The 17457-nt window shown below is 36.9% G+C and overlaps 1 protein-coding gene across 2 annotated transcripts in view; it reads left to right on the top strand.

Moving 5' to 3' along the window:
* The window catches only part of LOC133990412 (enhancer of polycomb homolog 1-like), a 40025-nt gene continuing 22568 nt past the window's right edge, over nucleotides 1-17457 (top strand). Inside the window, exons 1-2 of one of the 2 annotated variants that reach the window (XM_062428720.1) lie at nucleotides 1-332; nucleotides 5550-5648. Coding sequence is in view for 1 of the 2 variants with exons in the window: in XM_062428719.1 (XP_062284703.1) it covers nucleotides 7898-8050 (153 nt within the window). In the remaining variant the exon portion in view is untranslated. Of the gene's footprint in view, nucleotides 333-5549; nucleotides 5649-7617; nucleotides 8051-17457 lie in introns of those variants that run through there. The other variant, XM_062428719.1, reaches the window with a different exon arrangement.

The following is a 17457-nucleotide window of genomic DNA, read 5'->3' as shown; positions in this document are numbered from 1 at the left end:
CTCTAGTTTCTGCCTGCTTTTTTTTTTACATCGACAAGGGGGAAATACTGACTTTTTTCATCGACTGGGAGAAAAAAAATAGGCTGTTTGACGACGGTGGATAGAAAGTGGACAGCTGCTCTACGTGCCAGCTTTATCGTGTCGTTTGTAAAAAAAATTATTATTATTATTATAAAGCTAGGAGAAGTAGCAGTGGGCTAGCATTAATGTTAGTTGGCTAGCTGCGTCGTGTTGCCTGTTTTTGTGTGTGTTGTTGTGTGTTTTTGTACTTCTGACTTGCAAGAAAATGTACACCCATCTGTTTTAAAGTCATCTGCAGAAATATCGACATGGTGAGTAATTTTTTTATTATTATTTTTTATAATAATAATAATATTAATGATGATGATGATGATGATGTTGGTCGCTTAGAGAGAAAAAAGAGGCCCCCATCGTGAATAGTGTGTTTCTGGGCATCAGATGATTTCATACACGCAATCAAATTCCTAGCTTGGTCAGCTGGATGCAATTCAGCACTAAAAAAAAAAAAAGGAAAAACCACACACAAGTTCCCCAATCACTTTGCCAACACATGAAGCAAACAGCTTGTTAATATCGTGCAATCATGGCGAATTAGATGTATTTCACTGTGCAAAAAACAAAAAAGATATAGTTCATTATTCGTTGTATTGTAATGGCTCAAATACAAGGTCGGGGAAATCTGATCTGGCTATAAAAGGAGTGACAGAAAAAAACCTCAGTAGCAAAAAAAAAGGTGTAGATGATGAGTTAAGAAGAGCTTCAGCTATACATTATTTATATTTGACATCATTTTTTACATTAAGGGGATTTTCATCATCATCTTGGTTGGAAATGTTACATTGTTGGATCACAGGCTTTTGGGGTGTGTGGCTAAACAGTGCCAGACAGCTCCTGTGGTCTGTCAGGGAACTGCTTGGCCCTGGCCTGCATGGGTCCTGATCCCTCATATTCCCCCCCATTGCATTATCTAACCCACTGTAGCTCCCCTTCTTACACTAGCCTCTCCCTACATGGACTGAAATACAATTTAAAAACTTAATTTAGCCTCCTTGTAAAAAAATAAGCTTGGAAATCCTGCATCCAGAGCCGAGGATAGAGCTGCCTCATGGTGACTAGCAATGACAGCAGCACTGTCAATACTTCAAATTTATTGATAAAAGCTGCTTTTAAAAAAACAACACATATATAGGGGGTTTGCTACATCAAGCCGACCAGGTGAGTTCTCAACCAGAAAAGTACAATAACTTGGGTTTCCTGTGCTTTCCTGTGATTGTGTAAACTCTGTGGGTATTGTGGGACAAACCCCACCCACATGACACTTTTGTAGGCTGACACAAAGAATGTAAGGCATGAAAGTATTGTATTGTAAGGCTTTTAAAAATGGTCTGCTAGTGTGTTAACGTGTTTTTGATAAGTTTAAACAGCTGTCACCAACACTGACTTAGAAAACCTAAAATATTTTCATTGATTATTCTTCAGCTTATTACTTCACTTTGTCACTTTAAATGGTCACATGACAGGACACAAAAGGACCTGACTCTTCATTTGACATGTGATATTTCTGACTAATAGCAGGGTTGACAAATATCTGGAAGTCCAAGAATAATTCAGGGCATTCTTCTTTTAGTACTTTATTATATGAATGTAACCATACTTTTAAAGCAGTTATCAATCATAATATGTCCGTCATATTGTGCCCCTCCTTCTAACTTCCAATTTTAGTTTTTTAAACACACTAGAAACATGCATACACCACCATCCAAAGGTCAAATAACCATAAACCAATGGTAAAAGGCTCACCTGCCATACAACAGAACAGTTTGTGTGTATCTAAACTATACATTTCAGTACTTTTAAAGCGAGTGCATTACAATATCACATATTGATAATGTATCTAGAGCTGCAGCAATTAATCTATAAGTCGGCAAGTTTCTATTTAATTTATCGCCAACTTTTTTGATACTTCTTTAATCTTTTTGAGTCATCTTTTAAGAAAAGAAAAAAAACATCTCAAATGTGAATATTTTCTGGTTTATTTAGTTCTCTATGTGACAGTAAGCTGTTTATTTTTGGGTTGATGACAAAACAATACATTTGAGGATGTCACCCTTGGGTTTAGAAAACGGTCAACATTTTCACCATTTTCTGGACCAAATAGCTAATTAATGAATTGAGAAAATAAGTAACACATTTAGGGCTATGGATTAATCTATCACAGGTTGAACTAGGATGATTAGAAATGTTAAATAAAAGGGCGAGTCCCTGTTTTCTCTGTTCGCTTGAGGACGCACATTTGCATTGAACGTACACGTAGGCATCCACTGAGAAACACAGCATTGTGCCAACAAATTCAGGTAAGAAAAAAACAGTTAGCTATTAAACATAGATGTAACACAATGTAGGTTTCAAAATATTTAAACAGTTTGCAAATATTTTATGAGGAAGGAAAAACCTACAATGACTGTTTTAGACAATGTGCTTTGTTGAGTGACACTGAATATAAACCAAACGTTTGTTAGTTCACAAGAAAACTCACTAAGGCACCAATCAGTTAAAACGGATAGCTATGTACATCCAACATATATTCAAATACATATTCACATCCTGTGGTTTCAGTTTCCACTGTGCTGAAGATCAAAAAGCTGCTTTGCATTATAGAAGAACTTCCTGGTGGTTAAATGTGCATGAACTGGCGTTAAGTTGACTACATAGTTGACTTGGATCATTATCAGGGACCATGTATAGATTACATGTCCTTTTAACCAAGTGTTAACATAACAAGAGACATAAATTATTCACCATTTTCTAAAGCCTCTCTTCAAGTGCTTATTTTGCCCAACTAACTACCAGTCAACAACCACATAAGACAGAGAAAAGCAACAGAACTTCACAACTGAAAAGCTATAACCACAAAATGTTAGACTATTAATCTTCTGTTGATGGACTAATTAGTTATTTAATTAATTATTTCAGCTCTAATAATATGCAGAAGTGTGGCAGATATAATATTTACTTTGGTCTCTATCTTAACATAGGGTGTTAAGGGCAACATTAGCAAATTAACACTAAACACCACCAACAAGTACAGCTGAGGTTGATGGAAATGTTATTAGTTTTAGGTAATAAATTAGGTCATAAAAGTATTGGACCAAGTGAAATTTATACCTTCTGGAGGCGCTACATGAGAAGTCACGGGGGATCACCAAAGTCAGTGTCAGAAATTAACTTTTTGAATACTTGCCAAAGGGGACTGGTAGAAATAAATGACCTTTTTCATGTCACATATGCATTCATTTCAGTATATTTCATTGAAATAATAAGGTATTATGTTGAATACAAACACACCAAGCAACTTACCACCATAGCCTCAACATTATAGTGTAGCCAGCTTCTTGAAGCTTTTTTCACATTTTCGTTGGTGTTTTTTTGTCGTAATAGTTGGCTTTCTAATTGTAAATTACGCCACATTATAGCTATTTAATTAAGGGTAGCTAGCATTAGAGGTAGCGGCAAGAGAGCTGCGATGTCAAGTAGCTGATACCCCGTACAGTAAATAGTGCCACCAAACTAGGAGCACCCAAGGCGTTCTATGGCCATGTATACACGTGGCTGGGTATTTATAAAAACGAATATTCCCCCCCCCTCCGTTTTCAATAAAAACATTGTACACACCAGATTGTTTTCATCTACAAAAACCCGCTTAAATACACTGCCGAGCGCTATCATGACCAAGAGCACTACTTTAACAGCATCCATACTGATCTTCACAGTAGCCTAAACAAAGGTCGCACACCTGACGTTGATGCATTTTCTGTTGCATACTGTGACGTTCGGGAAACTAAAACTTTGACCGGAGTTTTCGTGTGGATGACAGGCAAAAACGCCTGAAAATATATCAGTTTTTCCAGATATCCGGCGTTGTGTATATATGCGCTATGGCTGGTGCTCCTTAACTTCAGATCATCTTGAGCACTCCTAGTTTTGCAACACTATTGAGACGCACGTTAAAAATGTAATATGGTGCACGTCTACACTGTAAAGGGACAAACATGAGTAATTCCCTCCTAGCCATCATGCCAGATATTTTATTGCGTGACTATTTTTGGTACTAACCTTAACTCGACAGTGTGGTGGATAGCTTTCCGAGATTTACGCAACCGAAAGGAAATTCTACCCACACTTAGCTGGTCGAGGATGTTAATTTTGGACCCTGACCACAGTCATTAGGATTGGTAGTCGTCTGGGGACTTTAAATTTCTGTAGCAAATTTCATGGCAATTAAATATATCCTGAGACATTTGCCACAAAACTAAAACTCTCAACCCCACAATCGCCCTAAAATCACCAGTCTGTTCAAGATTCGTCCTCTGGAGACAATGAATTTGTGTACAAAATTTAACAGCAATGCATCAAATGTTTGTGGAGTTATTTCAGTTTGGGCCACAGTGCTGGACCAACAGACCAACATTATGAGTGTGGTTAAATAAAATATTGATTAGCAGACCTTTTTGTTTTAATGTAATGTCTTATAGAAAGTATCAACTTCACCGTAATTAACAGGCAACACATCGCTAATCCTCTCATAGTTTGGTACAATGTAGAGAGAATAGCTATTTGATCCCAATGTCCCACCTGGCAAGCTTGAGTACAAGAAGCTGCAAGGTCTAGAAATAGTACATAACCTTTTTTCTCTACGCTTTTGGGCTTCCTCTGCTAATCCTATATTTAACATTACAACACTTGTAACACGTGTAATTCCCCCAGGGCAAAGTCTACAGAAATGTGAACTTACAGAAATTGTGCATAAATAAAGAGCTCAAAAAGTCTGCGAGAGAGCCCTAAACCCTTGAGGACATAATTAGAACGTAAAGATAAAGAAGCTTTATTGTCATTGCACACAAGATACAATGAAATTTCGTTTGGCAGCAATCCTTGTAGCAGCTACAATCAGTATAAATATAAATAAATATGTATTAAAATAAATAACGATCTAAAAATATGTATAAAAATCAAGTAACAACAAGAACAAGAACAAGCCAAGAACATGCCTCAAAGTCTGCCATTCTTTGAGTATGGACATTGGGATTGATTGATTTTAGGTGAAAGTGTGGAATCAACCTCAACAGGGAGCTGGTTTGAATACTCACTAAATCTGCCATGAGCACTACGAAGACTAAAAAGGAATGATGAAAGTTTGGGTGACTATTAAGACACTGTCTGGACACTGCAAACTAAATAAATCAACTTTCGGGGGGCTTCACTTTACTAAATATTGCTTTTATCTGGATTATATGGCACACAAAGTCCTGAACACAGCCAGGTGTGGTCGTTGGAGGGCTATCATTGCTGACAATTGAGACCAGGTGGTGGATGAACCTTTTTTTTTGGTCTTGGCTCCACCCATGAAACCATTACCCAAATCTGCTTTAATCAAGAAGCAAAAAAAAAAAACCTTGGTTGGGTTTCTGTTTTTCTCTTTTAAGCTCTTTTTCTGACTGTTTTTGTTGCTTTTGTCAATTTCCTTTCAGGCCATCATGATGCAGTCAGTGGATTTAATGGATTTAATAATGAAAAGCAAACCTCAGTTCCCCTGGGAGGACCCTGGCTAAACCTAATGTCATCAATGGGTAAGGTGTTGTTATTGATTGTGAAGTATTAGTCTGACCGTGATGAATGTTATTTGTTAACATGGTAGACGTCTTTGGTTCTGGTTGTGTTGCAACCCCTACAATCTGTGGGGAAATGGCAAAAAACGTTGTGTGAAATATACTGAATTACAGCCTTTTAATTCAGTGAGATGAGCATGTTGAGGGTTAATGCTGGACTGGTTCAGGCTGAATAGTGAATGCATTTGCAGAGCTGCAGTGTTTTATATGTAAATATTTGGTGTGGAGATGTATGGCGTGTGTGTGTGTGTTTGTGCTCCATACACACGTCATGTTGGCTTTCTGAAAGATTGATCCTTTGCCTCTCAGCCCAGAAGAGGGCGACATTGTTCACATGGTGGAAATGAAGCGTCTCACCTGGAATAAACATTATTTTTTACTGCCGGCTGTTACAGCATGTATAATATATATATATATATATATATATATATATATATATATATATATATATATATATATATATATATTCAGTGGATTGGAGTTGCTCTTTCAGTTTAGTAAGCAGAAGCTGATACATCTTTGGGTATTTGAGGTGATTGTCTGTAATTGATAATGTGGAATTTGTACCCCGCACCCCCTCGTTAAGGATTTTCGTTCCCCAAAGTACCTCAAAATAAAACATAATAGGATATAAGATTGTTTAAATGAAACAAGTAATTGTTTTAAATTAAATTACAGATAATCTTTTGAACTGTGTGTATTGTTTAAGGCATTTTAGTATAGTTATATTCCCTAAAAGTAACATTTAAAGGAACAAGAAGACACCCTGATTGGTCCTTTTTATAATATTAAAGCATTACTAAAGAGTTAAAGTTAAAGGATAGAATATCCAAATGAGCCTTATTGGATTTCTTATGATTTTGAGAGATGTAGATTTAATATCACATCACAAACACATTTAATTTGATGAATATTTATATTTAAAAGGGCTCTGTGATGTAAATAATGTTCAATTTAAAACACTTAATTTGAATAATAATAATGATTCATTTTTTATCGGTTGAAATTGCATATTTATTAAAAAGGAAATTTGATATGTTTTTTATATTTGCTCGGTTTTATAAATTGATACTTTTATTTATTTGGTCTCTATTGGTTCTTCTATCCAGAAATGATAATCTAGGCAGTTAATCCATTTTTTTTTTACATTTTGTGTATATTTATTTTACTTTTACTTATTTTACTCAACTAACAACATTACATTTGAATAATAATAATAATAGAAATAATAATGCATTTTTACTAGTAGAAAATGCATATTTATTAAAAATGTGACTGCTTGAATGTTTTTATTTATTAGGTCTCTATTAATTCTTTCATTTAAAAAATAACAATATAGGTTATCAATTTTACTTTTTGTGTATATATTTTACTCAACAACAATATATTTGAATAATAATAATAATGCATTTTTACCAGCAGAAAATGCATATTTATCAAAAATGTTATTTTTTTCTTCCATTTTTGATATTTGCTTTGATCTCCATTAGTTCTTCCATTCAGAAACTATAATATAGAATAGATTATAAATCTTACTTTTTGTGTATATATTTTATTTTCATATTTTTTACATTTTCCTATATTTATTTGAATGTTTCACTTAAAAAAAAACAATTCCTTTTATTTACTTATAAATGTATTTATTACATCTTACCAAATATATATACACATCTCAGTCAGTCATGCCTTAATGTTTTATTATTTCAATAATTTATTATATGTGTGGGGAGAGAGGAGTTTGCAAAAAAATAAAAAATAACCCCCTTCCCCCTTTTCCTCTCTCTCTACACACACACACACACAACCAAACGCGCAAGCGCTCGGGACCGTGTGGGAATGGTCGGTCCACGATCAGGGGGGTTGGACCGCTCCGAGAGAAACAGAGCAAAAAAAATAGTTTTAAATGTCCGCCATGTTGTCCATGGCGCACTGAACCACCGGTAGGGAGCGGAGCATCGGAAAAAAACAGTCCGACAGAGAGCGACCAAGATCCGGGCCTTTTCTCTCCTCCTCCACCCTTGCCTGCCTCGCCTGGCTCCGTTGTTGGCGACGCCCTAAAAAATTTTTTTTTTACTAGCGAGTAGTAGAGACTGAAACCCTGCACAGAAACATCCATGAAAGCTCCACTCGTTACCGGGGTGAATTTTAGGAGATCGGATAGATTTATATTGCATCTCGACTTGTGAGGAAGAGGTGGAAAAAATAATAATATGAGTAAATTGTCGTTTCGGGCTCGGGCTCTGGACGCAACCAAGCCACTGCCTGTCTTCCGCTGCGAGGATTTACCCGACCTGCACGAATATGCATCCATTAACCGGGCTGTGCCGCAGATGCCTACGGGGATGGAGAAAGAAGAGGAATCGGTATGCTTTTTTTATTAACAATATTTTTTTTTATTTACATGATTTTTTTTTTCCTCCTGCGCAAGCTTTCACAAAATGGCTGCCACTTTTTCTTCATCAGGAGAAACACGACGGATTTATGTTGTAAACGTTGCGCACGAGCCACTGAGGTTATTGTTAGGGGGAAGCATGCATGCATTGTGTCGTTATCAGGCAAATTTGTCCCGGTTTGGTCGGGTTTATTTGTGCGTGAGGTGGTTTTCTGAGTACAAAGGAGTCATGTGACTTCAGCCATTCCGACATTTTGTCTTCTTGTCTGTCAGGATTTTTTGGGGGGGGCCTTGTGTTGGCGTAATTGCGAAGGACCGGTGCAAGGGGGAGCTAGTGATTTCAGATTGTGTGGTGGCATCAGCGTGTATGTGTGTTTGTGTGTGTGTGCGCGCGCGCGCGCGCAACTAGCTAGACAGAAATGTCAACATTGCTTCCCATGCACTGTGGAAAGAAAGAAAAGAGAGATGCAGTGTGTGCTTTTATTATTATTTATTGACATCATTTGCAGTAGAGCTGGTTACCACAGTTGCACATTATCATGCTCATGCACCTCCATGTTTATTTACCTTAGAGGCCGGGTTGAACCGCATATAGTGTGTGCATGTGTGCTTTTTATTCTTATTATTATCTATTTACATAGTTTGCAGCAGAGCAGGTTGTCGCGGTTGCACATTGTCATGCCCATGCAGCTTCATGTTTATTTACATAGAGGCTGTGCTCAAACATTGCATGAGTGTATGTGTGTGTATATTTGAAATGTAGCTGATGCCATTCACTTATTGTGTTTTCAGATGTTGTGGTAGCATCAGTGTGTGTGTGTGTGTGTGTGTGTGTGCAACTAGCTAGACAGAAATGTCAACATTGCTTCCCATGCATTGTGGAAAGAGAAAAAACGCTATTGAACCAGATATAGTGTGTGCTTATTATTATTATTATTCTTCTTATTATTATTATGTTATCACATAATTTGCAGTAGAGCTGGTTCTCAGTTGCAGACTATCATGCCCATGCACCTCCATGTTTATTTATGTCGAGGCTGTGCTCATACAATGCATGAAATGTAGCCGATGCCGTTCACTTATTGCAGCATTTACAACTGTTATTTATCATCCAGTTGTTGTACCTGTCAGCCAGGTGTGTGTTTAATCTTGTAAGTCTGACACCGCTAACGTAAGGGATTGATCTTTCGTTTTTTGATGTATTACCCCCCATGCTGGCTTGTCAGAGCAGGTTATACTGGATATAGGGGGGGTAGGGGTGCAATGGTGGTTTTTAGATAGCTGTGGTGAATAATAAGCATCTCTCTGGTTTCGATATTCACTTCTTCTTTTTCAAAGTGGATTGTAAAATAGATGTGCTGCATTTATAGTCTCCCCTTGTGCAACTACATGTCACCCATTCATACATATATTCATTCATAACACTGATGCCAAGCTGCTCATTCACACACTGATTGCACTGCACAGCCTTCGGGAGCAATTTCAGGGTTTCAGCATCTTTGTCCAAGGACTGAAGGACCTACATGTTTTTAAATTGGTGGACTACCTGCTGAGCCGCAGCCGCCCCCCTTTTGAACAACATTAAACCCTGCTGAAATCATCTGGTGCCAGCTCTATTTACCAGATAAATGTCTATCTTGTTGTTGTTGTATTTTGACAGTCCAGTGGACAGAAACTGTGATAGTTTTAAGGTGGAGTTTACTAGACGGGTAGATAAACAGTCTGCTCCCCTTTATCCGGGTTGTGTAGCATCCTGCAGCAGTGTGGTGGTTGTTTATAAATGACATGCACCCCTTTGGGTTCGTACTGGGTCGTTCCTCCCATTTTATTCAGGTAACAACGTAAACACAGTTGGACCCCTTTATTCTGGGACCCTTTTTAGCGATATATACGGGTCAATGACGTGATGTAACTCAGTGTCCAATTGGTGTAACCAGTATTTTTTCATAATCTGATGATATATACAGGAAAATAAATGTGGAATAAATATAATCCACTTTTAGCAAAGCAACACTGTGTTTTGCTACAAACTTTTACGTCAAAACGTACTTGTTTTTAGGATATGTCCTGCTCAAAATTGACGAAATGCTTTGAAAATGTAAATGTAAATACTCCAAAAACCTTTTCTTTTCATTTGGTGTCTTTTTTTTAAATGAAGTAATTATTTGTATAAGTACACTTAAATACACTTTAGGTGGATAAAATATTTAATATTTATCTTTTTGTTTTTGTGGTTACATCATTTCATATTTTCAGGAGCAACTTATGGTTTTTAAAAAATGGTTTAAATGACATAAAACCAACAAAAAATATACCAAAAAAAACTATTTTTTAAAGATATTTTTGGAATTGTTCATCTTGCCAACCCTTGTTTGTCACTGACCCTTATATAAAAAAACACCTTTACATCCTTATTGTGAGTAGTGAAGAATTGCTACAAAATATATAAAATAATTGGAATAAAGACCTCGATATGGTAGATTTATTATAGCAATGTATCTGCTTCACACCTTCTCTAAAAGCTGCTGTTTTGTAGCTGACCCAGCAGTCTCCACTGAGGTGTGAATAAGGGACGGGGGGGGATGTAAATAGGAAATATCTCCACAGACGTTTCATCACAGATATAGCTGCTGTTTTTTTAGTAGTATGTCTGCATGTTTGGAGCCAGTCTGCCTTTTTTCCGTCTGCTCTTGTGGAGACTTGGTGTCAGGGGTTCAGTGTGTCAGATGGCACAGCAGGCTGGTAGACCAGCGGCACGTGGCGCTCAGGAGGAGATCAGGGCAGCAGCAGGAGAAAGGGGAGGGGGGCGCTTGCTGTCACTTCAAAGTCTGTGCTCCGCTCAGCTGGAGTGCTCGGTTATGTAACAGTCATATTATCATAAGAGGTAGGCCAAGGTCTGCTGCTGCATGCCAACTGCTCAGTGTTTACAGCGCCATGCTTTTGAATTGAGTCAAGATTGTTTAATGCCAAAAACCAGACGATATAACCCTTTAAATTTATCAACACTTCTTACTGATTTTGATGCTTTTATTGTGCAGCTAAAGGAAGGAAGAGCACACTATTGTCTGTTAGTTTTGGAGCCGTGTTTTGAACTCGCAGAGCTGTTCTTCCTCGACCACATTGCCAACCCCACGCTGTGTTCAGTGGTCTGCGGGGTGAACGTTCGGTTTCCCCCCGTTCTTCCTGCACTGTCTGCTTAAAAGAGTTTTTTTTAAACCCCTACATACTGTTCAGGGTCTAATTTGACACATTTTTTACATTTGAGAGGGAAAAAAACACTTTAAACTTTTCTTTTAATCAGAAGTTTGATGATTTATCCTCATGACTCAGAATATACAAAAAAATAAATGTTTCAACTGTCTAAAAATGTTTTACACATTTTTGTTGAGTGTTTGATAGATCATTATGTAGTGTGATTGCAAATACTTCTATCAACAAAAAGTGTTAGAAACTAAAGATTACACTCTCTGCTCTCTGGAAACCTAAATGAAGGATTAATCACCAATTTATGAACGACTGATGAGGTGTTCATCAATGATACGTGGTTCCAAAATGTATGTATAGAGACTTAACTATGAGGGGATACTGTGAAATAATAAGAAACTCAAATAAAACAAAAACAAAACGTAAGCCTTCATAAAATAACTAAAATACAAAAGATCTATTAAAATGTTGTTGTTTCTCTGTAAAGCATCCTTGGGTTTGTGAAAGGCTCTTTATAAAGTTAACTTATTCATATTTTTATTATAAGTATGAACAGTGTGTGAGGGTTGACTGCAACCACAGTTGAAGTTAGCAAGCACAGTCCTTCCTCTTGTACGCTACATTTAAGCAAGTAGTCCGGTCCAGCATGTGGTTTTGTAATTTACAGACTGTGTGTGTGTTTGTGTGGGTCTGTAGTGTAGTGTGTAGTGTAGTGCGGTTTGACTAAAGAGCTGTCATCGCCGTAACTCCCCGAGCACGTGCTGCCGTGTTTGTTTTGGACCGAGACACTTTGTCTTGTGTTTACGTTTGGGTGAAAGTGAGGTCAGTGTCTGCGGCCCTGGTGGGAATCCACAGGCATCTGTTGTTTGCCCTTTTTTTTTTTTTTTTGCCAGACACATTTCTCACACACACACACACACACACACACACACACACACTCGAACACACACACTCATAATCTGGCAGGCCACTAGTTTCTCACCGTGTGTGACCTTGCTCCGAGTTTTAAATCACCTGTTCAAAGTCTGCAGCTAACAGCTTACATTCAAGGTTTTTGACGTCACCTGTGTTGTCTGTCTCACTCCCCCTCTTTCTCTTTCTTTTACTTTTCTTTAAACTTTTCTTTCATTGTTGACACTTTTTTTGGGCAGCATGGGAAATTAACACCAGCTTCTTCTTGTCTAGTTTGCCAAGCTAGGAAACTCCTGAAAATGAGCCCGGGTGAAACTGCACACCCTTCTTTTCTTTCTTTTTTGTTATAATCGGTTTCACTCTGTTAATAATGCAATAGTGGGCTTATATTCAAGTTTGGAAAAGATTGTATTACCTTGTTTACAGCCTCCATATTTATTTGTGAAATGGAGAATAACCTTTTGAATTTGATGATGATGATAATAATAATAATAATAATAATAACTATTTATCCCTCATGTTGTCTTCCCAATGATGGAGCAACTTTTGTTTTCCCGGGTCAAAATTGACTTTTTTTAATAAAGCATATAATATATAAATTATCACCCCAATTGTGTGTTAGACCTTTCTGGCCAATTTATAACCTCCAGGTTTTACACATATGTTTGGAACTAATGGTCAGTAGGTCTCATTTAAATGTAATTAAACTGTATATTTTTGGAGTTAACACCTATCCTCCTGGGTCAAAATGAACCTGAAGACAAGAGTAGGGTAAATGCATAAAATGCAGTTCAGTGTTTTACATTTAAAGCAATAAAATAACAGATTAACAGCATAGATGAAAAAGAAACACATTAAAACAAATAAGTTACAAAAAAGTAAAACAAATGAAACTAAAAACAAGTTTAAAACACAAGATTAACACGAGTGTAAGTCATTTTCCAGACATTGACCCACAGATGGAAGAACGTACATCAACTTTTACAACAACATTACGCATTAATGAGCCTTTTTATTCAAGTTTGTGCAAACGTATTTTGGCTTGTAGACAGTTTAAAAAAAAAAAATCCATTTCATTAACCATATTTTATTTGTGTGATGGAAAATGTGTCAATTCATGCTCTGTTAATTTAGAGTTAATTTCCCACCCTGCTTTAAAGACACTGGGTGTTTAGAAAGCTTTGAAGTGTAGGTTCGTATCCCTCGACAACCCCCCCCCCCCCCCCTTCTCCTTTCTGCGACTGTCTGTCATGTTAAGTGGCATTTACTGTGTCTGGGACGGTATCTAGAGGAGGAGGGGGAGGTGACAGTGATCGATGTGGTCATTTTAGACGGCTATTTCTGGACTCCAGTGTGAGAGTGAGAGAGGGAAAGTGTTGCCGGCTAATGCTACGTGTTTTCACCTCTAAGTCTTATTTATTCTCAGGCAAACACTCATACTACTTGATTACGTTTGGCAGCTGACATGTTTTTTATTTATTTGTTTTTATGAGGTCCCCCCCCCCCCCAATACTTTTATTGTGGAGGGGCCTGAGGATGCGGAGGTTCAGGCAAGTTCTCCAGGGGAATTGGAGAGGAACATGGAGGTTATGCAAGCGTACATGCACTGTAGGCGGAGGGGGAGGTTGGGGTCACAACAAATGCTACAGATAGGGCTTGTATTAGTATGTTTTTTTCCTAAGTTTCATAAGCCGATGCCCGTCGGGGAAAAAGATGTGAAATGTTTGTCCACATCCTCAGAGCAGCATCAGTGGAGCACATGGCACACTTACTGTAAAATATAAACCATCGCCTTTGGTGTAGAAAAGCAGATTTTGGTGGTAATATGTTCTCTCTCTCGCTCTCTGTCTCCAGAGGTCTTACAATATTAGATATTGTTGTTGTTGATGCCCACTTTGCTCCGGGACACAATTAAACAGCTTTAATGTACAGTAGATTTATTCTGAAAGAGATGATGACGAGTGACACAGTGCTGAACTGAGGGTCACGAATCATAAAGGTTAACTTTCCGCACCTCTCTGCCAGATTACAGCCCTGCGTCTTGTGTTGTGTTGTTGTTATTATTATGAGGTAGTTATTGTGCTACACTTTCCTCTAAATGATGATAATAATAATACATTTATTTTATAGAATCAAAGACAAATGAAACCATGCAGAATAAAAAAACAGTCACAATAAAAGCAATGAAGAAGAAGAAACAAAAATAGAAAAACAAAACACATAAAAGAACAACAAAACAAACATTAAAAGCAGATTTTTAAATAGGGAGGTCTTTAGAGAAGAGATTTGTATTTGATTAGGTCAACACAATCAAGATATGTTTGTCTTATAACCCTGTATAACCTACTGTTCAGGGTTACAATATGACCCATGTTTTACACGTTAGAGCTATAAAAACACCACGTTATCATTATAAATCTACTATATAGATAAATTCCTTTATACTTATAGATAGATATATAGATAGATAGATAGATAGATAGATAATTGTAATGATTGTTTGTAGCTAAAATAGTTAAAAATAACTAGATTTTTGTGATTTTTTTTTTCTTTACGTTTTTGCAGCTTTGTTTAGTAAATGCTGTTTAGTGTGTATAATAAAACATGAATACAGGCCGTATGAAGCAGTATAGACTATACTGTGTGTATTTATGGTCTCAGTTCCTAATATGAGAATAGCTGGTCCACCTTAAAGGTCAGTCCGCTTTTAGTGAGTCTGGGCCAAAGTTGTCTCTACCCCTTCAACCTCCAACCCCCTCTTCACTTCAGCTGGGTGGCAAATAGGACTCAGGAATTTGGTTTTGGTGTTTAGGAGTTCTAACATAATTAGTTGATAAATGGCTTTAACTATACTGTCTCTCTCTCTTTCTTTCTCTGTCTCTCTTTCTCTCTCTGTCTATCTGTGTCTTTCTTCCTTTCTTTCTTTCTTTCTTTGTTCTCTATAATAAAACATGTTTAAAAGCCAAACTCTTATCATCTTATCAGCTGTGGGCCCCCTGGTAATAATCTGTATCAGATTAGGAGTGCCTGATATGAAAAAGTGTGAGAACCCCACTCCCTTTTAAACGGAGCCACACTACTTCTATAACACATTTTAGTTATTAAAAAAACAAACATCTTAAATCCCTGGCGGACCGTCTTGACTTGTAATAAACTGGCGGAAACCCTGCGGAAAGTGTCAGAGACCATCTGGTTGAAGGCCCCGTAGTATTGAAAGGCTTGCATGTTTGTACTAATGAATTAATCTGCCGCTGGATGTCTTTTTTTCTTCTTCCTTCTTTTTTCTGAGAAGCAGCAACACTCTTTTACCTGATCTAACCCTCTGAAACAAGTTTGCAGCTTCCTCTCGTCTCATAAACAGTCCCCTCTCTTCTTCCTGTGGTCATGTGGAGCCACAAAGGGGAGGAGGATGGGTGGCAGCTTACATTAAAACAAAAAAACTACAGTTGACGTTAAAGCACTAAGCTGAAGAAATGACCTAAAATAGTCACATATTGATTAAAAATGGAGCAGTTGTAGTTAGTTGAATCCCAGTTTCAGGTGATTTTGTAGCAGGCGATAATTCAAATGTGCAGCAAAGTCTTTTTATACAGTCAAAAATGTAGTATGGAAAAATTAAAGCCTGTATAATAGTCATTTGGTGTTTCTGTCCAAATTATTCCCCCCCTCTTTTCTAGCGTCTGTGGAAATAAAGCAGTAAGTGGAGATGTGATTGGAAAACCAGACGTGTTGGTTTTTGTTATTTAGAGTTTGGGTTTAAATGATAAACAGAAACACTTGCTCTCGCCCCAATCTGGGAATGTTTTTAGTCTTTTTCAGGTAAATGATGGATACATTTTTTTATTTTTATTTTTACACGTGCTGGAGAAAGCTAGTAATTTTCTTTGTTTTATTTGTAGAGCCCGACCAATATTTAGGTTTTTTTTTAGGACCAATATTGATATTAAGGGAGTGAAAAGGGAGTGAAAAAGTCCATTGATATATTAGCTGATAATATTATATGTGCAGAATATATAGATAAACACATGGTCCCTCAAATGTAAAGAAGGTAGGATATTTTACAGTTTAACAATAAACGTTACTGTATTAAATTACATCAATTTAATGATTAGAATTAACACAAAAAAACATGCATAATAAACAAAGTATGAAACTTGAATTAAAAAGGGTCAAATATACATAAAATGCTGCCTACATATCTTTTTAGAAAATAAAAAACAGTTTCAGCACATATCAGACAACATATTCGCCGATACTGATATATCTGTGCTAAGTCGATATCGGCTGACTGATATATTGGTCGGGCTCTGTTTATTTGTGAAGGGTAGATAACTCCAGTATAGTTAGATGGCGGTAACACGTCTCTAAAAATAGTCACCAGCTGCTCTTAAAACAGAGGTCCTGCTTATAAATGGCGAATTTACAGCTGACTGCTACTTAGTTCAGTATATAGGGTCCCAGCGGATCCTTAAAAAGGCTTGAAATATCTGGAATTGTTGATTTGTGCGTAATTATATTTGCTTGATTTATGTTAGTATTTTCTGATTATTTTACATAACCAATCAACTTATTAATGAAAGTAAGACAATAATCAGCAGCTGGAACTATAATGAAACTAATCATTAGTTAGTCTTATATAAATAACTTCTTCTCTAATTTGAGCTCAATTTCAACCCACTATAACAGTAAAATCCTGCTTTTGCATTATGATTATGTCTCATAATGTATTATGTATGAAAAACTAACCTCCAACAGTGTTTAACAAGCTATTTTTAATATAAGAAGCAGCAATGGTATTTTATTTTTTTGCCTTTTTAAAGAGGTTTTAAAAGGTCTTAAAAGTCATTAAACTTAAAAAATGTGCAGATACCCTGAGTATAGTATCTAGCCTTTTGTTGTTTTATTTTGGTGTCGTGTTGGCAAAAAAAATGCCGCACATTTCCAATCCGTCGTAAGTGTAGTTAGCATGCATTAGCCTCGAGGGCTAGCTTAGTTTGTTTACTGTATTGTGTGAATGTCGCTGTCACCCTTAAACATCCGGCCCATCGCGTCCAATAATCTAGCAGTTTAATAAAGTGTTGCTAGTTGCCTCACATATAGTATTCAAGAAGTGATATTATGTTGCTGATCATGATCCTTAAATATGGTAAATTCGGTTTTCACAGTAGTTCTAATTTAAATTATCACTGAAGCTCATGTCAGTGGATCTTCTTATTGTTTGTGCTCCTATTGTGTTTACATTAATGTAAAAAAAATCAGTCT

The sequence above is a fragment of the Scomber scombrus genome, chromosome 11, assembly GCF_963691925.1.
Source record: "Scomber scombrus chromosome 11, fScoSco1.1, whole genome shotgun sequence".
NCBI classification, from domain to species: Eukaryota; Metazoa; Chordata; class Actinopteri; order Scombriformes; family Scombridae; genus Scomber; species Scomber scombrus.
The sequence above is the reverse complement of the archived record's forward strand: the minus strand, read 5'-3'. Positions and strand labels throughout refer to the sequence as shown.